The sequence below is a fragment of the Halichoerus grypus genome, chromosome 13, assembly GCF_964656455.1.
Source record: "Halichoerus grypus chromosome 13, mHalGry1.hap1.1, whole genome shotgun sequence".
NCBI classification, from domain to species: domain Eukaryota; kingdom Metazoa; phylum Chordata; class Mammalia; order Carnivora; family Phocidae; genus Halichoerus; species Halichoerus grypus.
The window spans coordinates 64385714-64411459 of record NC_135724.1 but is presented as its reverse complement, the minus strand read 5'-3'; the positions used below and the strand labels follow the sequence as shown (position 1 = coordinate 64411459).

Genomic DNA, 25746 nt, shown 5'->3' with positions numbered 1-25746 from the left:
TATAAAAAGTATATAAAGTTTGATTTCTTTGAATCTAGTTGATCATGTTTTTACTATACATGCAAATAATCAAGCCACTGCCCGTTCTCCAGAGCTGGCTGGAGCCTGAGAGCAGTTCACTGAGGCCACATCACCATGCTTTTGGCCCTCTGAACTCCAGAGATGAAGGTTTCAACCTAATCCAGTCTGTGTGATTTGATCCTTTTGCATAAAGAAAAGGTTACTGCTCTTGCTTACCCCCTCAATCCACCAAAAAACCACTGAGCCTCTGGAAAGACAGTTGCGTCTGTCCGAGAACATGAGACACCCCCCACCCCCAACCCCGATGCTTTAGTCTTTCCTGGTGAGTTGGGAGCATGAATGTCTTGAAAAGTCTTGCAGTGCAAACCTTCCCACAGTGTGGCACAGATCAGTCAGGGAGAAAGAAGAACCACTTCTTCACTGCTAATTCTCTGTCAGCTCCTTACCTTCTCACCTGCCCGATATTTAGTTGGATTTTGTTGGTGTGGAGTTTATCACTGATCTCTGCAAGTATTTATTGAGTGCTGATGACATGCCAGGTGTCTCAAGGAGTGAGGGACTCATACACTGACGAGCTGTGGGTTCTGTTAAGGATTCTATTCTTTATCCCAAGGACGGTGGAAGTCACCGAGCTGTCAGAAGCAGGGCAGTGATGGGGAAAGTTTGGTCGCAAAAGAATTCTAATATTTGGAGAACCGATTACATGTAGGACAAAACTAGAATCAGGTGGCAGTGAACAGGTGGTGTGCTTTCTCCGGGACAGAGGTGACGGGAGCAGTTTTGCAGAATGAACGGGTGTGTGACCTGACCAGGCATATGCAGAATCACATGTGCACACAATGTGCTTGGATTTCTTTAGCACAGAAAAAATATTCCCGGAAGAGAAGAAAGAGAACATACAGGTGAGGGAATGGGATCTACTGCTGGTTTAACTCCAATTCCAGAACGCTGCTGGGTGTCCAGGTAAGCGCCGCCCCCACCCCTCCAGGTCTCATCCATGGGCGCCGTGTGGGAGCCCACGGGGCAGGGCGTGCATCAATGCATCAGACCGCCTGCTTTAACTTCCCTTCGACACAAGGTAATGGAAGAAATCGCCCAGTACTCACTATTTCATACCTAGGAGCTTAATACATGCTAGTTTTCCCACTAACAGAACACCAACGTGGGTGGCGGCCACCCCAAGTAACCAGTATTGACTCCTAGGGTCCCTGGGGCACAGGTGGGAGATTGCTAGAAGCCTGTTCCCGGGGCTCTCGGCGCTTTCCTGTTCGACAGCACCACCTGGCGGCTGGGTCCAGGAATAACCCACCTGTGAGCACAGAACTTCAGCACCTCTACACGTTCAAATGCCCGCGGGACTGCCAGGCACCACCTCCTTTTCCTTCTCAGAAGGACGGTGCAGAGTTTCATTTCTCCTTTTCCCCCTGTTTGCTATTTCTCAGGTTAATCAAAGCTCAGAAAACGGCTATTTCAAAAATACACAGTGTCTCCTTTATCCGTTCCTTCTTCCCCTTCTCTCTTCCTGATATTGCTGTTTCCCCTCTTCCTGAATGTCCCCGTACTTCTGCTTACATTATTGCTGTTAGCTGTTAAATTATTGTGTTCATTATCAATTATTGGGTTCTACTGACTTAACACTGACATTGATAAAAAAACAGCGATTCAAAGTATATTGACATCTTAATTTGTTTTGAAAATTCCATATATTCCCCCTAAATTTGTCAATGTTGGTAAAGGTCCATATTTAGAAACTTGAAATTAAGACTCTTGATATTGCTAGAAGAACCATGAGAGACGATGGACTCTGAAAAACAAACTGAGGGTTCTGGGGGGGGGGGTGGGAGGATGGGTTAGCCTGGTGATGGGTATTGAGGAGGGCACATTCTGCATGGAGCACTGGGTGTTATGCACAAACAATGAATCATGGAACACTATATCTAAAACTAATGATGTAATGTATGGGGATTAACATAACAATAAAAAAATTAAAAAAAAAAGACTTGATATTGCTAATGTACAACACAATTAAAATTATAACAATAGAGGCTAAAATCGACATTATTCACTCTTGAGCAGATATCCTGTGGGCTAGCACATAAAGTGCAGAGTTGTGCAGACTCTTGGTTTCAGCTCAGGTCATGATCTCAGGGTCATGGGATTGAGCTCTCTGTCAGGCTCCTTGCTCAGTGCGAGTCTGCTTAAGTTTCTCTCCCCCTGTTCCTCCCCTCCAAGATAAATAAATAAATCTTTTTTAAAAAGTGCAGAGTTGGAAGGTTCCTGGGTGGCTCAGTTGAGCAGTGGAGTCTTGGTTTCAGCTCAGGTCATGATCTCAGAATTGTGGGATCAAGCCTCCCTATCAGTTCTATGCTCAGTGTGGAGTCTGCTGAAGATTCTCTCCCTCTGCCCCTTTCCCCCTTTTAAGATAAATAAATAAATCTTTAAAAAAAAAAAAAGTGCAGAGTTGCATGTGGTTAAGAACAAAAGGCTCTCATATCCAGAATATTTAAGGAACTACTATAATGCAACAGTAGGAAGACAAATAACCCAATTAAAAATGAATAAAGGATTTGAATTTAGACATTTCTCTAAAGAAGACACAAATTGTTGTGGTGCCTGGGTGGCTCAGTCGGTTGAGTGTCCGACTCTTGATTTAGGCTCAGGTCATGATCTCAGGGTCGTGAGATTGAGCCCGGCAGCAGGCTCCACCCTTAGCCTGGAATCTACTTGTCCCTCTCCCTCTGCTCCTACCCCCGCGCACACGCTCTTCCTCTCTCTCTCAAATAAATAAATAAATAAATAAATAAATAAATAAATAAATCTTAAAAAATAAAAGAAGACACAAATTGTCAATCAGCACATGAAAAGATGCTCAACACTATTAGTCATTAGGAAAATAATAATCACAGCTGCAGTGAAAACAATTTCACACCCACTAGGATGGCAAAATCAGAAAAACAGACAATAACAAGTGTTGAGGATGTGGAAAAATTGGAACCTGTACCTATTGCTGGTGGGAATGTAAAATGATTCAGCTGCTTTGGAAACTGTTTTACACTTTGTCAAGAAGTTAGACAGAATTACCATATGACCCAGCAATTCTGCTCCTAGATATTTACCTAACAGAGATGAAAACAGGGCGCCTGGGTGGCTCAGTCATTAAGCGTCTGCCTTCGGCTCAGGTCATGATCCCAGGGTCCTGGGATCGAGTCCCACATCGGACTCCCTGTTCGGCGGGAGGCCTGCTTCTCCCTCTCCCACTCCCCCTGCTTGTGTTCCCTCTCTCGCTGTCTCTCTTTCTCTGTTGAAAAATAAGTAAAATCTTTAAAAAAAAAAAAGAAAGAAATGAAAACATACGTGTACCCATAACTTGCACAGTGAATGTTCATGCTAGCATTCTTCATAAGGGCTAATAAGTGGAAATAACCCAAATACCCATCACCTGAGTGAATGGACAAATAATGTGGCACATCCATGCGGTGGACTATTATTAGGCCATGAAAAGAAATAAAGTCCAGATAAATGTTACACATTGATGAGATCATGTTTGTATAATTATTTATGTGACATGCCCCAAATAGACCATTCCATAAAGACAAAAACTGGACTAGTAGTTGCCAGGGACTGGGAGGGGGTGGAAAATAGGTAGGGGATTTCTTTTGGGGGAGGGTGAACACGTTCTGGAACTAGACAGTAGTGATGATGCCACAACTTCGTGAATACACGAAAAGCCACTGACTTGCACAGTTTTAAAAACAATGAATTTCATGGTATGGGAATTATATTTCAATTACGAAAGAAAAAGAAAATTATATTTCAATTAAGAAAAAAAGACGACAGTCTTTCTGGATTGAAATTAAAATGCATAGTGGGATGTCCATGTTCTCATTTCTGTTTTTTCTTTTTAAAGATTTTATTTATTTATTTGACAGAGAGAGACACAGTGAGAGAGGGAACACAAGCAGGGGGAGTGGGAGAGGGAGAAGCAGGCTTCCAGCTGAGCAGGGAGCCTGATGTGGGGCTCGATTCCAGGACCCTGGGATCATGACCTGAGTCGAAAGCAGACGCTTAACGACTGAGCCACCCAAGCGCCCCCTCATTTCTGTTTTGTCAATGGTTATTTCTGATTTATTTTGTGCCAGATTCTTCCAGATTATATAGTGGCCACAGAAATGAACCAGAATGGACATGGCTCCAATTGAATATAGAATCTGATAACAGATTTAAGCTATGTTTATAAATATCTACAATATAAGGTAAAAGGTGTTATAAGGGAAGTGCATATAAAATGAACAGAGACTTCCAACAGAAGGGATCAGGGCGGGTTTCAAAGAGGAGGTGACACTTGAGATGGCCTTTGAAATATGGAGAGGATCTAACCATTGAAGGGTGTGGGGAAGGGATTCCACGGGCAAGGGACAGGGTAAAGCTGAGGAGCCAGCAAGCAGGGGGCACAAAGAGGTCCAGTCTGGTGGGTTCACACTGCGGATGAAAGGGGGAAGTGGTTCATGAGAAATGGGGGAGTTTGCACCTTTTGGCTCCCCACTATAAAATAAGTAGGTCCTGGGGATGTAATATATAGTGTGGTGACTATAGTTAATAATACTGCATTATATATTTGAAAGTTGCTAAGAGAGTAGATCTTAAAAGTCCTCATCACAAGAAAAACAATTTTTTTTGTAACTATGTGTGGTGACAGATGTTAACTAAATTCATTGTGGTGATCATTTTGCAATATATACAAATGTTGAATCATTATGTTGTAAGCCTGAAACTAATATGTTACAGGTCAATTATGCCTCAAAAAATACTAGAACAAAGTAACCTTAAAACAAAGTTTGCCATCTTAACTCTGTACTCCTGATCTTACAGCATTGTGCCCCATAGCACCCACCTGCTGGGGCACAAGAAGAAAGGATGGGCGCCCACAGGCATTTACACTTGGTGCTGAGGATCCTCCTTGCTTATTACCATTCTGGTCGTCTTCTGACATTCATTTATTTATTGAAAACCATTCCTGCAGTCATCATGAAGGACACTGGAGACCGAGTAGGAGACAAGAAGGATGAGGTCCCTGGTCCTAGGAGCTTTTGGGCGTTAGACATTAAGCAAACGCATTAATGAAAATATAATTGCGAAATGCAGTAAGTTCTGTGAAGAAAAGAGACAGTTACCCTGGGGAAGAATAAAATGGGCAGCAAGGATGGCCTCTCTGAAGAGGAAGTGATCATTGAGCTCAGATGTGAAGGATAAAATGGAGTTCATGTAAGTGATTTGAAAAAAAAAAAAAAGGAGCAGTTTTCCAGGGTGGAAACTGCAATTGTGGAGAGGTACCAAAAAGAGGGACAGAGAGAGTCAGCTGTAAAGTACTCCCGAAATGGCAGTTACTGGTGGTATTTCACACACACACACACACACACACACACACACACACACACACACACAGGCAGAGGCAGGGGTGGGGAGTGGTAAGCAAAGCAGTTGGGTCATGAGGAGCCTTAAAACAACCCGACTTTGGGCAGGGAAGCTTGTTTTCTTTCTAACTTCTCAGGAAAAAAATGTCCCATGTCTGGGAGTTAGATAATGAGACGGCCAATGGGTCTATGAACCTTCGATCCCACAAACATCCTATTCTGAATGTCATTCCCACGGTTTTAGAAAAATGACTTACATATCTTGTCTGCTGCCAAATATCAACTTATACAAATACAAAGACCAAATAACAAATCAAAAATATGATACCAGAGATCTTTCCCTCCCAATGGTTCTGACGTTTCTCAATGAGACTTCATCTGCTAAATGGTCCACCCACACCAATGTGTTTAAACTCTCAGAACCTTAAGTGATGCCTTAAGATTTCTCCCCAGAGAGGAAGCAGTCCTTCATCAGTAGGCTCCCAAGGAAACAATTTGCCTTCAAAATGCATAAGTGTTTTTAGCTCGCAATATTGATTGGTATTATAAAAGTCACTGTCTAAGGTAGGGATCCAGAACATTTTTCTTTCCTTACAGTGATGTAGCAAATAACTATGTTTCTGTTCATTTCATCACCGTAAGGAAATAAAAATACGAAGAAATTGATAGGTCTCTTATCAAAGATTAACTATTTCTGAAACTAAGGTCAGAAAAATTTTAGAAAATATTAAGTGAATTTATCTTAAAAAGCAACTTAGTATGGTGACAGATGGTAACTAGACTTAGTGTGGTGGTCATTTCATAATGCATGTAATGTTGAATCACTCTGTTGTACACGTGCGACTAGTATAATATTGTATGTTAACTAGACTTAGGTTTTTTAAAAAAAAGCAACCCTGAGGTTTGGGACAAGAACAAATGCCAGTTAGAAAATTTTTAAACTCTCATTTGAGCCGTTCAGCCCAGAATTGTGAGGCCTCTTTCCCGTGGGTTCTTGAGACTCTGTGATGGCAGGTCACTGGCCGTGTATCTGAAATAGCAGACAGAACATGACAGAACTGAGACCTGGAAGGGACGGGGCATGGATGGCACTGGCCGTTGGGATCCCCAGACTTCCTGTTCACACGCTATGCGTCTGCCTCAAACTTACATGAGCTTGAGCTGGAGTCCTATCATTTATGATAGAGTCTGGATTAAAGCAAGCCATGTGCAATTTCTCTACACAGTTGGAAGCCGATGAATGGCTTCTTATCAGGCTTTCTGCCTTTGAGTTTCAGGTTTATAACTTCAATTTGGGGTCCTGGTGTAGAGAGAAGACAGAGGGGAAAAGAACATAAAAGGAGAAAAGCCCCGTAGACGGTCCAATAATAAAGTAGTTTACGGTCCCAGGATGCCTGCCATTACGTAGGAGCTCAGTCAGTGTCCATTATGTAGCTCAGTAAGTGTTCAAAGAGGCAGTCAGTCTGGACACAAAACTCCTCTTCCAATCCGGACTACACGACAAGAGAGTAGCGACACCACCCTTGCCCCTCCCCCATACCGAAGGCCCACTTCAGAGTTTGGTGTTGAATCTTTGGGATCATTAGAACACATTCCAACAAACGGTAATTATCTTCTTTCTGTATGAAACATATTAAATTTAGGTATGATGTAGCAAGCCATAATTTGTTATCTCGTTACATAATTAGAATCGTCCTTGTTGAATTGTAACATATCTATCCTTTTAAAAAATCCTTTTTAAAATAGCAAACATTTACTAGCCTTTTACTATGTACATTCCAGGCACTACTTTTTTTTTTTTTTAATTTTTGTAAATTTTTTAAATTTAATTTTATTTATTTGAGAAAGAATGAGAGACAGAGAGCACGAGAGGGATGAGGGTCAGAGGGAGAAGCAGACTCCCTGCTGAGCAGGGAGCTGGATGCGGGACTCGATCCCGGGACTCCAGGATCATGACCTGAGCCGAAGGCAGTCGCTTAACCAACTGAGCCACCCAGGCGCCCTCCAGGCACTACTTTTAAGGGCTTCATTAAAAAAAAAAAAAGATTACAGTAAAATACATAGATCTTAAGTGTATAGTTTGATGAGTTTTGACACACGTTTACACATGTATAGTTACCACTCCAATTGAGATACAGAATATTTCCATGACCCCAGAAAGGTGCCTCACGACCCTTTCCAGAAATCTGGCCCCCGAAAGTACTATTCTGATTTCTATCATCATAGATTGGTTTTACTTGTTATTGAATTATGTATAAATAGTCATAAGTAGATACTCTTTTATTTCAGTACACACTCTTTTGTATATGTACATAATATTTGTTTATTTATTTAAAAAGATTTTATTTATTTATTTGTCAAAGAGAGGGGGAGAGAGAGAGAGAGAGACAGAGCACAAGCAGGGGGGAGTGAGAGGCCGAGGGAGAAGCAGGCTCCCTGCCAAGGAAGGAGCCCGATGCAGGACTTGATCCCAGGATCTTGGGATCATGATCTGAGCCGAAGACAGATGCTTAACTGACTGAGCCACCCAGGCATCATAATATTCAAAAAATTCATCCATGTTGTTATGTATTCTATTAGTAGTTTATTTTTTTTTGAATATTTCATTGCATGAATGTACGTAATTTGTTTATTCATTCTCCTGTTGATGAAAATTTGAGTTGTTTCCCATTTTTGGCTATCTTTGTTTTTTCTTTTCCTTTTTAGATAGGTTCCATGCCCAGTGTGGAGTCCAATGTAGGGCTTGAATTCACAACCCTGAGATAAGACCTGAGCTGAGATCAAGAGTCAGATGCTGAACTGACTGAGCTGCCCAGATGCCCCTGTTTTTGGCCATCTTGAATAAGGTTGATATAAACATTCTGTACAAATCTGTATGTAAACACATGCTTTCATTTTTTTTGGGTAAATTCCTAGGAGTGGTATTATTGAGTCTTGGGATAGGTATATGTTTAACTTCTCAAAAAACTACCCATTAATTCTTTAAAGTAACAGTACAATTTTACTTGTACCACCAACAAAGAGTGAGATTTTAGGTTCTAGATCAAGGCTTAGCAAACTTCGGTTTGCCACCTGTTGGTACATAATCCATGAGCTAGGAGGAATTTAAATGGTTGGGGAAAAAAAATCAAAAGAAAAATAATATTTCATGACACTTAAAAACTCTATGAAATTCAAATTTAAGTGTCTGTAAATAAAGTTTTATTGGAACATAACCACATTCATGTGTTTCTGTGTGGTACGATGCAGCACTGAGTAGCTGCCACAGAGATCCTGTGGCCTGCAAAACATAACATATTTACTATCTGTCCCTTAGAGAGAAAGTTTGCTGAACCCTATTCTACATCCTGGTCAACATTTGGTATTGCTGGATTTTAAGACATTTTAGTGCGTGTGAATTGCTATCTGTGATTTTAATTTGCATTTCCTTGATGACCAGTGATGTTGGCAGCTTACTGGCTCTTCATGCATCCTCTTTTGTGAAATGTCTGCTTCAAGTCTTTTGCCCATTTTAATCAGGCATCTTTTCATGTCAGTCTGTAGGATTCCTTTTTATGTTCTGGAGAACAAGCACTTTGCACCTGTGCTCTGAAGACATTTCCTTCCAGCACTCAGCCTCAGCCCTGCACAGGGGTCTCTCTGAGGCTGGCCACAGTCTGTCTGTAGCCAAGGAATTCCCACGAGGTCTGCTGGGTTCCTCCTTCTGCACAGCTTGCTTCTGGCCTTCAGCCTGTTCTACAAACCCTACCAGCTTGGCAATTCCAGACCACACTCAGCATCCCTGCCCCACTGCACCACTGACCTCTACCTCCCTGTACATGGTGGAAGAAATCCTGCCAGAAGCATGATCCTATTTTACAGATAAGAAATTAAGTAACTAGATGTTCTTTGCTGAAAGGGAGTGAAGAACGCTTCCTGGCTGACCTGTAACGTTCTTGTCTAAGTCCTGGTTGTCATACCACAGCATGAAGCCATTATGTCCTTCAGTAGGTGCATGGATAACGATACATCCAAACACTGATAGCAACGAGCTATCAAGCCATGAAAAGGCAAGGAAGAACCTTAAATGCGTGTTGCTAAGTGGAAGAAGCCAATCTGAAAAGACTACATAATGTAGGATTCTGACTATGTGACATCCTGGAAAAGGCAAACCTCTGGTGTATGAGTTTGCTAGGGCTGATACAAGAAATTACCACTGGTGGAAGATTCTCTTTCAGAAAAATTTCAACCTCCGCCCCGAGCTCACAAATTCACAAGAAAACTTGACCACTGCTAAGCCGTCGACCTGCTGTACGTGATTTCTCACAGGTTCGGTTCTCTACAGGCTCTAAGAATGGCCTAACATGCAAAATAGTACCGTTTGCGGCGAGGCTCCTAGAGGCTCCCATAGGCCTTGGATTCTGGTCTCCACACACATCCAAATACCTGAGGCCCTTTCTTCTTAATAGCGGCCCTGGTGTCTCAGTTTAAACTGTGAGGATACTTTTACCTGGTAATCACACAATTCAGATAAAACAGCCTAGCATATTTGGTCACAGTGTTCTGTTTTGAGAATTAAAAGTACATAGTATGCACAGGAGACACTCAATAAATTGTAGCCTCCCCCCTCCCCCAGGGAAAACGCTCCTCCTGAAGTCCTCCCCTTCTCTCCCACCCACGTCCAGTAATCTGCCTTCAAAATCTAGCTAGAAACTGACCACTGCTCCTCACTCCATTGCTACCACCCCGTCCCAAGTCTCCACTGGCTATTTGATTTATTACCAATAGCCAGAGAAAAACCCAAGGTCTTTTTAGTGTCTTATATGTTCCTAAGTGGTTGGCCACCGGCCAGGCTTATTCCTTGAACACACGAGGTTCATGCAAACCTCAGGGCCTTTGCACTTGCCTCTCCCTATCCTGAGACGCTGTTCTCCATATAGTTACCTGGTCCCGTCTTTTATCCCCTTCAGGCCTTGGTGCACATACCCATGTTCTCAATGAAAGCTTCTTGACCAAGTTATTTAAAATTGCAACCCCACACTCATTCCGCAGTCCCTGTGCTCATTAGTTGTCCTTTAGCCGGCAGCAATGATGGAGCACAGGGGAGGTGCCTCCTGGGCGGTGCCAGGAAGAGAACTCGGTATGGAAAGGGTGGGAGGAGCTAAAATCCTAGCATCACTTCCTTTTTTGGTTCTGTTTAGCAGCTGGCCTGCAGGTGCCCTTAGAAAATCCCATGATTCTGGGCTGTTTCTTTAGATCAAACTTGCGCTTTGTCCCCTGTAAGTTGTAGATGATCCTGGGAGGGGAACACATCAGACCCTGCCCTTGCACCGCCACAGATCAGCGTCTCCCAGTGTTTTGGGAGAAGCGGTGTTCCGTCGGGGTTCCACGGTTCCCATGGCTGGGAACTTCAGAGAGGATGCTCCCAGCAACCTGGGATGGGGGTCCTTCGCTCTCCTCTCTGTCGCCCCTGCCCGGGGAGGGGGTTGCAGGGGAGATGCAGGGAACAGACTACTCAGTGGACGACACAGGGGATGGAGTCTCTAAAAGGCGGCTAGTTAAGACTAACCGGGGAAAAGTCTGTTCACCCCACAGCCATGCTCCTTTGGAGCCTGACCAGGTGCTGCTGAATCCTCCCCTCCCTTAAGAGGGAGCACCGAGGAGCAGAGCCCACGCTGGCTGCGGAGGGCCCAGGGAGGGAGACCAGACATTTCCAATCCGACTGGAAACTCTACAGAAAAAATGACAAATGTTCTTGTACCATCTTTTGGCCCCCCACTGAATGACAAGTCTCTCATAATAAAATGTCGTTTTTGGTAATGGACTTAATCTTTACCTCATTTAATAACTTGATAGGAATGACTGAAATGCCCCATTTAAGAGCAAGTTGCTGTAAGGAGAAACCGAAAGAAGAAATTGATATCAAGAAAGAGGAGGAGAGCCAGAATGCAGGAGTGGAGCCTGAAGACCCCACTGCAGGGCCCCTGGCTGGTGCTGGGGACGGGGGAGGGCGCGAGTAAGCGGGCCAGGCAGCGTGCGCTGCCCTCAGCACCTGTGGGTTAGTGGGAGCAGGGACACATTCACGTGGGGGAGCCTGTCATCACCACTCGGTCACTGGCCGGCCCTAGCGCATTCCTCACTGCTCCCGCTCTCCGCCCGAAGACCCTGGGCCTACGTCCTGCGCCCCCACTGGGGGTCAGGGCACAGAGGGCCAGGCCGAGAGCTCCGGTGGAACTCCAGTGTCTTCCCCCATGTGTCTGATGGGTTCTCCTTAGCACATTGAATTTCTTTGTACAGTAAAAACCTATATAGTTCAAAAAAAAAAGAAAAGTAACCCCTGCTACACTGTGCACTGTGATACGCCGCGGGACCCACGGCCATCCGCGGCGGTCAGGCTCTTTGGAAGAACGGCTATGCTGCTTTTTCCTTTTTTTTTTTTTCCCATTTTGGCTTGAGTAACAGGATTTTTGAAACCCATCATCTATTTTCCTAAGTGAACATTCAGCTACACTTGATTTGAATCCGGGACTATTTGCACTTAGGAGTTTTAGGCGAAGGCAGAGGCTGAGGCAGAAACAAAAGCCCTCCCTTAGGCCGCGGCAGGAAGCGCGTCTCTCTGGGTCCACTTTGGTGGCTCGCTGACACCAGATCACCCCTCTCCCACCGCAGAGCTCCCGCACCCCTACCCGCGGGAGACCATTGACCCTGACCCCCGCACCCTGTTACGAGCTGATTATTGTACCCAAGCCCCAATGGGAGAGGTTCCTTCTGAGAACATGCCATTAGATCCGAAGAGGGAAGTGGATCTGAATATTAAATAAACATTCTCCATTAGGCACAGTGGAGTGTCAGACCAATTGCCTCTCTGCCTGCTTTTTAGTTCTATGCAGCGCTCAGAAATGGTTGATGCTCAGCACGCTGCTACATTAAAAAACCATTCTACAGTAAAGTGCCAGTTAAAAGAACTTCAGAGATAAAGAATTACGTAACTGTCCCTTATTGGCCCAGGAAGGAAAGCGATTCAGTAGATGGCTCTCCCCGCCCACCCTCCACCCCCACGGCGTCTGATCGGCTTTCTTCAGCACTTCGAATTTCTCTGTACAACAAAAACCTGTAATAACCAAAGAAAGAGGACACTCCCTCATGTTCCAAGAAGGTCACGTAAGTCAATTACAGCGTATCTGACCTGGACTTTGAAATCTGCAGCGGATGCAGTTTTAATGCAGCTATGAAAAACATGCTGTTTTTTGCTTTTCGTTTGTTCTGAGAGGAACCTTAATGTTCTGTATTCCAACAAACCGCTCAAAATGGAAAAAAACCAAACAACCCTTAACTTTATAAGCAGAAATACATTCAGCATGTGTATCTTCACTCTTTAGTGAGAAGGTGTCCGGAAGTGGGACTTGGGTAACCTCCCCCTGGGAGCTCCTTTGCGCTGCCTTGTCCCTCCGTCCTCAGTTCCACGTGGGTGCTGGACTGGGCTGTGTCAGAGGGGTGCTCAATACCCTTGTCTCCTGCACGAGGCCCTGAGTTCCTGAGGATGACCTCGTATGCTGACCCCCGGCAGAACTTGGCATGGAGCTGGTGTCATTAACTGTGATTGAATTAGCAAATGAATAGCCCACGACACAGCACTGACATCCTTTTGAACGGACATCCATTTGCTCTGCCGTCAAACAGCTGATTGATCTGCAACTTAAACTCCTCTGGGACAAGCTGGCTTTGGTCTTGTCCTAGGTTTCCTTCTGGGGCGGGGAGGATGGGGGGACTGTGGGCTTACGGTTTGTCTACATTGGCTTCTGAGGCTGACCAGCCCTTGGGGGCTCAGGTAGGGTGAGGCCCGAGCACTCCCGGGGATCAGCACTCCCCTTCTCATTCTGTCTTGCTCCATCCTGTGGGCCCTAATCTCCTTTCCGAGTCTTGCTCTGCTCGTTCAGAATGGTGACTTTTGTGTCTGCAGATTTCGGTAGCTGGCCTACCTCTGATGAATTATCTTTCCCCTAAAGAAGAAATACAATCTGGGTCTAAGTTCATCTGATGATTCTGACTCGACCTGATGCCTCTTACTGAGAAGCCACTGTGGGGAAAGAAGAATCAGAAATTCAGGGCCTGACCTCCCAGGGGGAGCATGCATGGAGATGCAAAATTGTACTCTCTTGATTCTCCTAGAAGGTCCTACAAAACACGGTCGCTTCTCTGCTGTTAAGTTAAAGGTTCCACACTGTGGCTTGGCATTTATTCTTATAATTATGTTCTTTCAAACTATAAAACAACAGTTCATTAGAATTATACCATCAAAAATTCCTTACCCACTACGGTGCAGGGAAGAGTTGCTGATGCCTGGATCCTGGGTAAGCTATTCCCCTCACCCCCACATGTCTTAAAACCACTTTCATCAAAACTTAAAAAAAATCTGATGCTGTCCTTATAGCAGTAGTAAATAAACAGAGTGTCCATTGCTTTAATGTGGACAGGTTTTGAGGGTCAAATGACAGCTCCTGAATTTCACGATGAATATATTCCTTAAAAAAAAAAACAAGGTAAACTTTTAATTGTTTTCTTCATGCCTCTTCACAGTCAGTCTCCCATGATGGCTTAATTCATAAAAGGCAGCTTCTAGTATTGATTTCTGAAGCACTTTGATGGTTGGAGATAAAAGGAGTGATCTCCTTCCCATTCCACACTGCTATATCCTGCCACTCAAACTTTCTTCATGTTCTTAAACCGTCAGTCCTATTTGGTCAGCACCCCAGGTCTCTGCGACATCCTGGGAGCTGTGAGCACTTCTGGGTTCTTTCTGTGGCTCTATGATGAATAGGCAAACCAGGCTGCCAGGTGTGACCTCCTGGCAGGTTTCAGGATGTTTCTGCAGGGGGTATGCATCCAGCATTGTGCATTTATGTGCAAACACCAGCATTCCCCTAAGCAATTAAGTTCCTACCTTCCTTGTGCTCTCCTGTGAATAATACATCCTAAAGAAGGAGGATATCCTGTAATATTGTTAGACTTCTATGTGAACCCTAATAACTGTATTATTAACCCATGCTGTGGCCATTCACCATAGCATGTGCACACTCACACTGCTGTTTCTTTTGTAGGCTTATGTCCTTTTCCTTTAACCACGGTGTGGATTTCTCCTGGGCTGAGACTATGTCCTCTACCCCTTGGAATCTCTGTATTACCCAGAAAAGCGCCTGCCACATAGTAGGCTCTCAAAGAAATGTTTGTGGTTGGTGAGCAGTAGAAGTGATTCAATGAATAAAGCTACCCTTGTAGCTCAGGGTATGGATAGAATTGCTCCTTGTTTTCCTCTTACACCAATATCCTCTGCCTCAGTTTTTCCTGGGAGACTCCTAGGTCGTGTTTCACTTCCTGGGAAAGAAAACTCGCTTTTCAGTTGCAGAAAAAATACACTGAATCAATGGCAATCCAAGGCATAGGGATGCAGGCCTTCGCTGGGTTTCTTCTGTTAGGATTAAAGAGGAGCTGACCTGGTGGGATGTTTTCACACTTCCTCTATCAGTCAGCAGCCATGCCCTGGCTCACATTTGCCTTCTGACGGCCTGCGTCTTCTCTGCTCCGAGAATGGCAAGTGAAGGGTTGATGGGGGGCGGGCGGAGGAACATCCTGTCTCTCTTCCGTGGCATCAGGTATGACCCCTTTCGACGACAGTAGTGTAACAATGCGGTGCGTGCTTCTGACCAAGACACGGAGATCAGGCAGCCCTACAGAACAGATGGAGGGGCAGCCTGGAGGGACAGGGCACTGTGTGCTGCTCCCCAGCATGGGGAGGGGCTGGGTGGCCGTGTGAGTCTAAAATCCTTCTTGGGAGGGGAAAATTTACCCCCTGGTATTGCAGATGGAAATGTATTCAAGTGGTGCTTTTTTATTCATAAACCACAGCTTTCAATAATGGGACATGATCTTTCCTGCTTTGGTCAACATTTTGCACTTTTTAAGAGGAGAGTCTGATGCTCATGGCCCTGAGCTCTTCCTCTTGGGATCCTAATTCAGGGATAAGAATCTTTCTCTTTTTCTATTCAAGGGAATTTAAAAAATTAATTAATTAATTAATTATATTTATTTATTTTTAAAGATTTTATTTATTTATTTGTCAGAGAGAGAGAGCACACAGCAGGGGTAAGGGGCAGAGGGAGAAGCAGGGTCCCTGCTGAGCAGGGAGCCCGATACTGGACTCGATCCCAGGACCCTGGGATCATGACCTGAGCCGAAGGCAGATGCTTAACTAGCTGAGCCACCCAGGCGTCCCAAGATTTAATTTTTTAGAACAGTTTTAGATTCACAGCAAAGGTGATTGGAGAGTACAGAGATTTCCCATATTCCCCCGCCTTCCTGCAGCCTACCCCTCTACCAACATCCCGCACTCTATACGAACAGAGCCATACGTTTGTTACAGTTGATGACCCAACACTGATACATCTTTGTCCCCCGAAGTCCGTAGTTTATATTAGGGCTTACCCTCGGTGTTGTATAGTCCATGGGATTGGACAAATGGATAAGGAAGTGTACCTACTGTTACAGTATCATACAGAGTACTTTTACTGCCTTAAAATTCCTCTGTGCTCTGCCTATTCTTCTTTAGTAAGTGGATTTTAAAACACTTTTTAAAATGTTTTTTTTCACCAGAAAAAACAGGGGGGCAGTTTTCACCAGATCCCTAAACACAATTAGAGTCACTGCTTCAGCTGATGGTCTGATTCTCCTCTCTTTTTCAGTTAAAGAGTTTGTTTCAGTTTGAAACCAACTAGACAAAATAGCTAAGTATTAATACATTTAGACATGAAGTAAATTATTCTGGGTGCTGTGGGGTAAGGAACAATCACTCAGGGTTCTTTGTTTATTCCGATTGCTTTTTTTTTTTTTAAAGATTTTATTTATTTATTTAACAGAGAGAGACACAACGAGAGAGGGAACACAAGCAGGGGGAGTGGGAGAGAGAGAAGCAGGCTCCCCGCTGAGCAGGGAGCCCGATGCGGGGCTCGATCCCAGGACCCCAGGATCATGACCTGAGCCGAAGGCAGACGCTCAACGACTGAGCCACCAGGCGCCCCTATTCCGATTGCTTTATTTATGTCGTGGGGTTTTGATAGTCTCCTGGTTATCTTTCAAGGTCATGAGCGGATTTTAGGTCTTAGATTTGTCTTACCTTTGAAAATGCTTATGCTTGGAGACTTTTCATAGACTGAATTAGCTGGAGAATTTGCTAGATCTCTTGGTCTCAACTCAACTGAACAATGTGCTTGCTGCTGAAGAATTTGTCTAAACTGCAAATGCGTCTGACAGTGTCAAGAGCACAGTTATGGGTGGTGGAGGGAGGGAGGCTGGCTCACATACCTGAGTGCCAGACGGCAGTCTCAGGGCCAGCGCCAAGCCAGCCAGGAGCGCTTGTGAATGGAAAGATCTGATAATTCCTCTCCTGTCTTCTTTCTCTTCACCTGCAGGAGGCAACCGCCTGTACACTTTCTGTGGTTTCATTTGGATCCTTCCGAACTGTTTCCTTAAGGCCCACTTTGAAAGGTGTGGTCACCGCTGTTTTGCCCCCCTGCCCCAAGGGGCTCTGTAACAGCTCCACCACTCCCAAGTCCTGTGGTCTTCAGCCTCCGTACCACCTTTGCATAAATGGGCAAACACAGTGGATTCCTTTTCAGTCCTTACCCTTGAACTCCCCCCTGAAACTCCTAGCTGCTCCCTTCTTCCTGAAACTCCTTCTTTCTTGGCTTCTCCCAACGGTCTTTGTTATTCTTTATACCTTTCCTTCTGCAACACTCTTCTGAAAGATGGGAGCTCTGTGTTCTTCTGTCTTGGGCCCTCTTCTCTTCTTACTGCGCACATTCTCCCGGGGTGGCCGCCCGCCCCCTCAGGACCCATCGCCGGTGGGTTACTCCTGTGTGTCTATCTCCAGCTCAGTAGGCCCCCATGGGTTCAAGGCCCTCGGTAAAGCCCATCTGCTTCCCCAACGATGCCCACTGGCTTCTCATGGTGGCTCTCGTTTAACACATCCAAAGGGGAGCTCATTGTTCTCCTTCCACTCCACCTGCCTCTTCCTCTTAAATCCTTTATGTTGGGGCATGTCATTGCCATTTTGCCTAAGAGGGAAAACTAAGAGTTCACGGAGACTCCTGTCCCACTCCTCCTTTCCACCATCTCCTCGGTCACCAGATTCAGTGGATTCCATTTGCCTCCGTCCCGATCCTTCCTGGTCCTTCTTCTTTGTCATTACTACGTCGGCCTGCGTTCACCTCTTCACATCTCGAGACTGGACCATTGTGACTGTCTCTAACTGGCCATGTGCCAGTTTGGTGGATTGAGGCCAGACCGCCTAGGTTTGGATCCTGGCTCCATCCCAGAGAGGCTGGGTGAGCCTGGAATGTGGTTAACTGTTTTAGGTTGTGTGATCTCATGTGACCGTTTAGTTTACAACGTTGAGTGTGGGTATCACGGAGAGAAGTGGTTCAGCTGAATACAGAATTCAGAGACTGTGCCAATTTATGGAGTGTTTATCATGTGCTAAGCTCTACGCCAAGTAAGTTTATATACAACTTTTTCAATTAATTTCACTGAATCCTCTCAGTTACCATGTGGCATCAGGATTATTATTGATATGGAAACTGAAGCCCTAAGCTCAGGTCACAAAGCTGGTAACTGGGTATGCTGGCATTTCAGACAAAGTCTGACTCCAGTGCCTTGTTCTTCAGCACCCTGCATCTCTTTGTGGATCATAAGTATATCCCCAAGTTTTGAGAGTATTCATAAAAAATAGTTATATATTCCACAGACACCCTTAACCACAGTAGATGACATTCAGTTTGAGTCCTTTTCAGGGCCAGGACTAATCATCCGCATGAACATGAAGTTGTTATGGACTGAACTGTGTCCCCTCAAAAGTCATATGTTGAAGCCATGATCGCCAGTGTGACTATTTGGAGATACGGTCTTTAGGAGGTAATTAAGGTTAAATGAGGCCATAAAGGTGCAGCCCTAGTCCAATAGGGTTGGTGTCCTGGTAAGAAGAGGGAGACCGCGCCCTCTCCTGCTACGAGGACCCACGAGAAGCTGGCCATCTGCACGCCAGCAAGAGAGCCTCCAACCGGCACCGAACCCTGCCGGACCCCGGTCCTGGCCTCCCCAGCCTCTGTGAGGTGTGAGGAAATCAATCCCTGCGGCCCGAGCCACGCGGCCTGTGGCATTATCACAGCTAGAGCTAAGACCCGAGGCAAGAGAGCAGCTTTGACTGAGTGCTCGGACCTGCCGGTGTTTGGACAGGTCACAGAACAGCTTGAATTCTGGCGATGGCATCTGGCTTCACATAAACAAACGGGCCACGTCGCGCCTATACAATTGTGGTTAACAGATTATACAATAAAAGGACACAGAAGTTGTGATTAAAATGCCACAATCGCACGGCATCCCCTTCGTGTACGTACGTAAGGAAGTGTGACGCTGTTGTGCCTTTGGGAAAGTGAAGGCACAGCGGAGCATCTGGGATTTCCACTGACTTAAAAGCCACGGTGCCACAGGAGGCTGGGGCAAAAGGAGGGCAGCGACTCGATGGGGATATGCCCCGGGTGTCCTCTCAGCCTGAGTGTACCGGACAACTCACAAACTGCCCTCTTGGCCGCTGCATGCTTTACCACGGATTAAGAAGAAACAATGGCATTTATTTGAAAAAACAAGTGATCAAAACCCCACAGCAAAGAATATTCCATGCGTTTGTCACTGCACCAAGCACTTCCTCTTGCAGCAACTGCGGACCCAGACTGAGGTCATTCTGGTTTATACTAATGGCCAAATGCAGAGGAAAAGCGGCACATGTCCCAAAGAGATTGCTTCCCTCTAGAGAGACGTTTTCCTGGCAGGGAAACAGCAATCACACAAAAAAATAACAGGAAATAGTTGAATAAAGTAAAAAACATAAATTCTACCCACAATGGAGAATTTTAAAATTGAATAATAATCTGGAAAAAGAATAGTAGCAAATGAACAGTTGGGTGGTACCTGACGGCTCTTCCCCAATAGGAATGTGGTGAACAGGGAATTCACATCATAGTCAACAAAAGATGTGGAAGGAAAAAATCAAGGACATCCGCTATATTACAAGTCCGGGAGCTCAGTGGTAGACAGATTCACTCAAAGAATGGTGAATGTAGCTTTGCTTGCTACGGGTGTTTGGACGGATGAAATATTTTGATCCTACACCCAGTTTTGTCGACTGTACTTTTACTGGGTGTAGACCCCAGGCTGCTGCACCTGACGCCCAGAGGTCTGTATTGCTTGGGATGGAGATCAGAGGTAAGAACTGGTGGCCTGTGGACTGCATCAAGCACACAGACTGTGTTTTATTAATTTGAGCCGACGCTTAAAAATAAGTAGGTGTCAGATGAAAATGGGCATTTCCATCCTGTTATGGAAATTCAGAAGACCTGGCAACACTGGGCTTGCATTCTCACAGGGCAACAATGTGTTGAAGCTAGGACACGTTTAGACAGGGCACGTGCTCTCCCTCTGAAACCTCCTTCTGAATTGTACCCTGCTGCCCCCCATTCGTAAGTTGAAACCCTAACCCCCAAAGTGACTGTATTTGGAGACAGGGCCTTTAAGGGGGCTGTTCAGGTTAAATGAGGTCATAAGGCTGGGTTCCTAATCTGATTTTTCCCTCCTCCCTTGTGCACAGGCCTACAGAGGAAAGGCCGTGTGAGGACACGGCAAGAAGGCGGTCATCTGCAGGCCAGGAAAGGAGGTCTAAGGGAAACCAGTTCTGCTGGACCTCAACCTTGAACTGCCAGCCTCCAGAACCATGAGAAAAAAATGGCTGTTCTTCCCACTGCTTGGTGTGTGGCACCTTGTGATGGCAGGTCAAGCCCACTAATATAGAGCTCAGGCTCTGGAGAGGAGAGTTGTCTGAGAATTCTTCCCTGTGGCCCACCCTACACACTTGTCATCTGACCACTTCTCTGAGACCATTCCCTCCCCACTCCTACTACACAGTTCTACTTCTGACTCTAGGATCCCTTCAGGATCTGCGGCCTTTTAACTGGAACTTCCATCTCATCTGCACCCCACCTCTGTTCCCCCTTAAAACCCAGCCACCCCATGCCTGAAAGAATGCTCCATCTAAGAGTTAAAACAGAACCACATCAGTCTTGCTGTCAGGCCCTCATGGCCACAGTGGCTCCCAGACTCTTGTGTTCCCAGCACCATGTGGGGTACTAAGTCCTGTGCAGGAAACAAAGCTCAGGTCATCGGGATGGACCATAGGGGTGTTAGCATGCATCAAAGCACCCATGAAGCATGTGGGCTGTAACAAAGTGCCAAACAAGAGGTGCAAATAGAATTCAATACGGACACGAGGGAGTTACACATTTATTCCCACGGGAGGCCTGGGCATGTCTCCTGGAGGAGATATCATCATGGAAGATGGGACAACCTCAGACTAGTGGGCATGGAGTATGGAAGGGCCCTAAAGTGCATGCGTCCTTCCTGAGCCTGTGAGTTCTCCAATGCACATTCTAGAATAAGTAAGTGAATGGGGTCAGTGAGCAAGATAAATGCCTACTCAATATAATGGCAGCAGAAGCAAACATTTGAGGACATGAATGGTCAGTAAATCGTGCTTTTGATTCAAAGATTTCCAGCTAAATCCACTCTCAATCCTAACAAAACCAAGAACCGCTCTCAGTTTAATTCAAATCTATACAAAATCTGATAAGCAATGTGATCCTGACACAACAGCATGTACTTTCACGTTGACATCATCAGGTGAAAGATACAATGTACTTTACCCCCAAAGATCTGAGTCAATGTCATTTCCAATATGATGTTAATATACAAGCTATATTAGGCTATAAGATAATGTCTTTAAAGAGGGTAGTCATTCAACATATGTACCAGAAGTTGGCTCTTGGACCGCACCATTCCCTTCTTTAGATATTATCTCTCAGTTCCTTTTCAAAGAATCATAAGCTTATTAATTTTTACATATATCAAGCATGTTCTGCTTCAGGTATCCTTTTATTTAAAAAAAAATTCTGTTCAACTGCACAATCACATTAAAACATTACATCGCTACAACTCTAGACCTTATTTATTTTATTCTTCTTTTACTTCTTGAGACCACAATCCTCTCCTTTTTGAGTTATTTTAATCTGAGGCACTTACAATTTTTGGCTTGAGTAATTTCAAATTAGTTTCTTTCCAGAAAAATAAGTGGGTAGGAGCATACTTTGAGCACTTGCATTTCTGAAGATCTTAGACACAAGCAATGGTTTAATGAGGTATGAAATTCTAAGATTACACTTCTGTATTTTCAGACCTCTGGAAACATTGCTCTGTCATAGTGTAGAAGTTAGTACTGTAGATGAAAACTGTTTCTGATCTGGTCCTTTTCCCTTTTCAGGTAAACTGCTTGCTTTTTTTTTTTTTTTTTCCTTCTTTGTTTCTCCCCCCAAATTTCCCTTTATCTTAGAATTCAGCAGCTAGGTTTGTGTTGTTTTAATTTTTCATTCTTGCAGTAAGTGAGCTCTTTCAAACTGAAGACTTATTTGGCTCTCTAAATGATAAATAAAAGCCACCTTCATTTATAACCAGGTATCTTACTCAAGTCATGGAATGGGTTCCTTTCCTATGCATAGCAGAGCACAGAGGTAAACAGTTATTTTTCCTAATATCTCACAAAATTTGGGTCAAAGCCCACATATTAAATGTTTGTTGTTTTTGTTGTTTGCCTTAAAATTTAAAAGGCAACAAGCAGCATCAGGAATTCATGATTTTTTTTTTTTTATTCTACAGTAGAGTGCACAGAAAATGCTTTTTGGGTGCTAACTTGGAGAAGCACTGCTATGCTTGCTACAGCTAAAGCTCTGAGAAAAATCCTAGCAAACCATGTAGTAGTTTGTTCCCTTTGAAACGCTGGTGACTTGGTGCCCACTTTCTTGCAGGCCGTTAGCACCATGCGCAGCTCTTGGGGAGCCTGCCACGCTATTCTGCTTCTGGTTCTGAAAGAGAAGCAAACGTTCTGGGAGCACTGGGGTTGAAATTACTCAATGAAATAGAAGTGCTATATCCTCAGCGGTTGAAGTCACTTCTCCAAAAGGAACAAGCCACACCTACCGACAACTCTGCCCTAATTCTGTGATTGGAAGGAAAGCTTTGCGGTCACGCTAAAAGATCTTACAATCTCCTGCCATTTGTGCTCCTAAAACAAAGTGCAGAATGACTACACCGTTGCAGGAAATGAGATGCTCGCGTTAGCCATCCCTGTGGATTGCAGACTGGGGAAGTAATCGAGGGGGGAAAATTCCCAGAGAAGCTCATTAATTAGTAATAAATAGGCAATTGGCCAAAATCACAAGGTGTGGAAAGCAGCAAAATCACCCGGTAATGTGTTCTCGGCCAAATCACGAAAGTAAATAATTTCCGTGTGCAAATCAACGTAGCGACGATTTTAGCCTGCCCCACCTCCCTGCACACTTCTGCGACCGTAGCCCACCCGGTGCGGAACGAGAGGGGCCCTGCGCCCGGGGGGGGCGCGCGCCGACGGCACCTACCCAGCAGCAGGAGCCGGTGCGTCTGCTGCAGGTCGCGCTTCTGCTCGCGGAGCATGCGGTCGATGCTCCTGCTGACCTTCTTCGCCTCGCGCTCCGCCTCGCGCTCCGCCTCGCCCTCCTCGGCTCGCAGCTGCTCCGGACGCCGCCGCCGCTCCTTCTTCGGGGCGGCTTTGGGCCGCGTGCACGCCGGGCTCCCATCGGCGCCCCGAGGGAGCGGGGTCGGGGCCGCGTCTCCCCCCACCGCCGCCGGGGCTCGGGCGGGGGTCGGGGCCGGGGCCGGGCCGGGCTGAGCGTCTTCCGCAGGCTCTTCCGAGGCGGCGCGGGGGACGTCCTCCGGATCCCCGAAGAGCAGCGGCCGCAGACTGTAGCACAGACCCATGTGGACGCGGGGATGCGGGGGGGCGCGGGGCTCAGGCTGGGGCCCCGGCGGAGGGGCGGGAGGGGGCTGCACCCGGACCCGGCGCGGCGCTGCCGCCCACAGGCTGCGGGCTGGGGGTGCGGAGGGCCCGGGCCGGGGGCCACGGCCCCTCACTGTCCCGGAGGGCCATTTTGCATTTTCCGCTGGGTGCAGTGGGTGGCGGCCGCCTGGGCTGGAGATCACCTGATAACGCGGCGAGCGGGCCGCGCCGACGGGCCTCCGCGAGCCCGGCCCCCGTTACCGTAAAAACCGCCGGCGGGACCGGCACCTCGTTACCGTAAATACCGCCGCCAGGGCCGGCCCTCGTTACCGTAAATACTGAAGCCTTGGTGGTTCCATTGTAAATACCACCGCCGTCTCCACTCTGGTTACGGTAAATATAGCCGCCTGGCCCGGCCCCCAAGACCGTAGGCACCGCCTCGCGTTCGAGTCTTCCATACCGTAAATACGGTTGCCTGAGCCCGGCGTGCAGCTGCGGACAGTGCCGCAGTGGCAGTGGTGGTGCCGTCACCACCCAGAGCTGCCATTGCAGCACTTAGAAAACCATCGTGGCTTCGATCTGGGACAGTGGTAAATAAGAGCGGGAAGCCTGACAAAGGGATAGAGATGCTAGCTTTCAGATCTTGAATTGCCGGATGTATTACCTGCAGAGATCACCGCACCTTGCCTCTCCTTTTTCACTTATATCTTACACACAACCAGACACATCTGCACGCTTTTGATCCTTACCTTAATTCTATTATGCCTTTGATCTCGACAAAAATCTCCAAATCAGGAGGTCCATGACATCATTTTTAACAATCACACTTATTAAAACATTGAAAAGGAGAACATGTAATTGTCATATACTATTTTTATTTGTTAAAACGAATATATGAAATTGCACTCTGTATCCTATTTTTTAATCCACAGTATAAGGTCAGAGAGGAGCAGAGGCGTATTCAGACCGGGTGCCCTTTCTCCACGCCTCCTATGGATACAACCCCACCGGAGATCCCCACTGTCTCTATTATTTCCCACTTAATATCCATCATCTTATAGAACAACTGTTGAAAATTTCGATAGTTTTTAAGAACTCTGCTATAACACGTGTTCCTTAATTTCTACTAAATGACATGAAATATTATAACTGATAAATATATGTAATGTAAATCCCGTTAATAGCAGCAGATTGGTCTGTTTAATGCAATGCCCTGCTAACAAAGGTACACTGTACCAACTGGCACTTGATGTAAATATTACATTTGATTAAATATTTTATTATTTAATTTGTTTTGAAAGAGAACTTATTACTTTTATGTACAAAAAATTCAACAGCGTCTGCTCATTCCAGTTTTGTGGCCAGTTCTTTAGCATTTGCCTTTTCCAGCTTGGCAATGCGAGCCGCTGACTTTGGACCCAGGACATTGCCTCTCCAGTGATGGTGGATCTCATCATATCTGTCATTGTAATTGGTCCTGATGGCTTCCACCAGCTTAGCCAGAGCTCCTTTGTCTTCCTATGTGAAGGCCACAGTGGTGCAGGTCTTCCTGTGGACCAGACACCCCAGCCTGGCCTTCCCCTTGACAATGCAGTAGGGAACCCCCACCTTACGACACAGGGCAGGCAGGAAGACAACCAGCTTAATGGGATCCACATCATGTGCACTCACTATGAGCTGAGCCTTCCTGTTTTCTGCCCAGGTGGTGACATATTAACCCCTGCTTGAGGGACAGGCGGCCTCTTAGTGGGGACATCCCCCTTTGCCAGCAGCTTTCTTTTCAGCCCGGGCCAACAGTCTCTGCTTCTTCTCTTGCTTTGTCTCTGGTCTGTATCTGTGGGTGAGTGTAAGCGTTGCCGTTTGGTGGTCCAAGGCCTGGGTGAGCTGGTTAATCACAAGAGGCACTTTGAGACGTTTATAGAGAGTAGCCCTTTGCTGCTGCGGCCAGATGTAGCGGGGCGATTTGACAAAGCAGGGGAGGTCCCCTTTGGACTGGGTCTCCTGTCCAATGCCAAAATTCTTGGGCCTTTTCTCAAACAGGGGATTGACTACCTTCTTGGTCCCCCGTTTCTTCACAACAGCAGGAGCCGGGGCCCCCTTCTTCCCCTTAGCCTTCTTTCCTTTTGGCATCTTGGATGGCTGGAGGGGAGGCTACATTTTGATTACATTTTTAAAGAAGGAAATTGGAGAGCTAGATTCACATTTATTTTAGGGCCCTGTTAAGAACAAAAGTATATACTATGTAATGTTTTGGACCTAACATTATCCCCCAAATTTGCCAAAATTAGCTGCACTTTTATGTTTTTGAAGAGTAGAAGAAAGGAGGACCATAGAAAATCTAACTTGAGAAAACAGAAAAAACTATGAAGTATC

At 45.8% G+C, this 25746-nt stretch overlaps 1 protein-coding gene and 1 pseudogene across 2 annotated transcripts in view; both read right to left on the bottom strand.

Annotated features, from left to right (window-relative positions):
* The window catches only part of GNAL (G protein subunit alpha L), a 141582-nt gene extending 117951 nt beyond the window's left edge, over positions 1–23631 (bottom strand). The window contains exon 1 of one of the 2 annotated variants that reach the window (XM_078060635.1): positions 22976–23631. In XM_078060635.1, the coding sequence (XP_077916761.1) occupies positions 22976–23354 (379 nt within the window). In that variant the 5' untranslated portion in view covers positions 23355–23631. The remainder of the gene's footprint in view (positions 1–22975) is intronic. The other variant, XM_078060637.1, reaches the window with a different exon arrangement.
* A 1086-nt stretch (positions 23632–24717) lies between these two features.
* LOC118526577 (large ribosomal subunit protein eL8 pseudogene) lies at positions 24718–25503 on the bottom strand (annotated as a pseudogene).
* Positions 25504–25746: the final 243 nt, after the last annotated feature.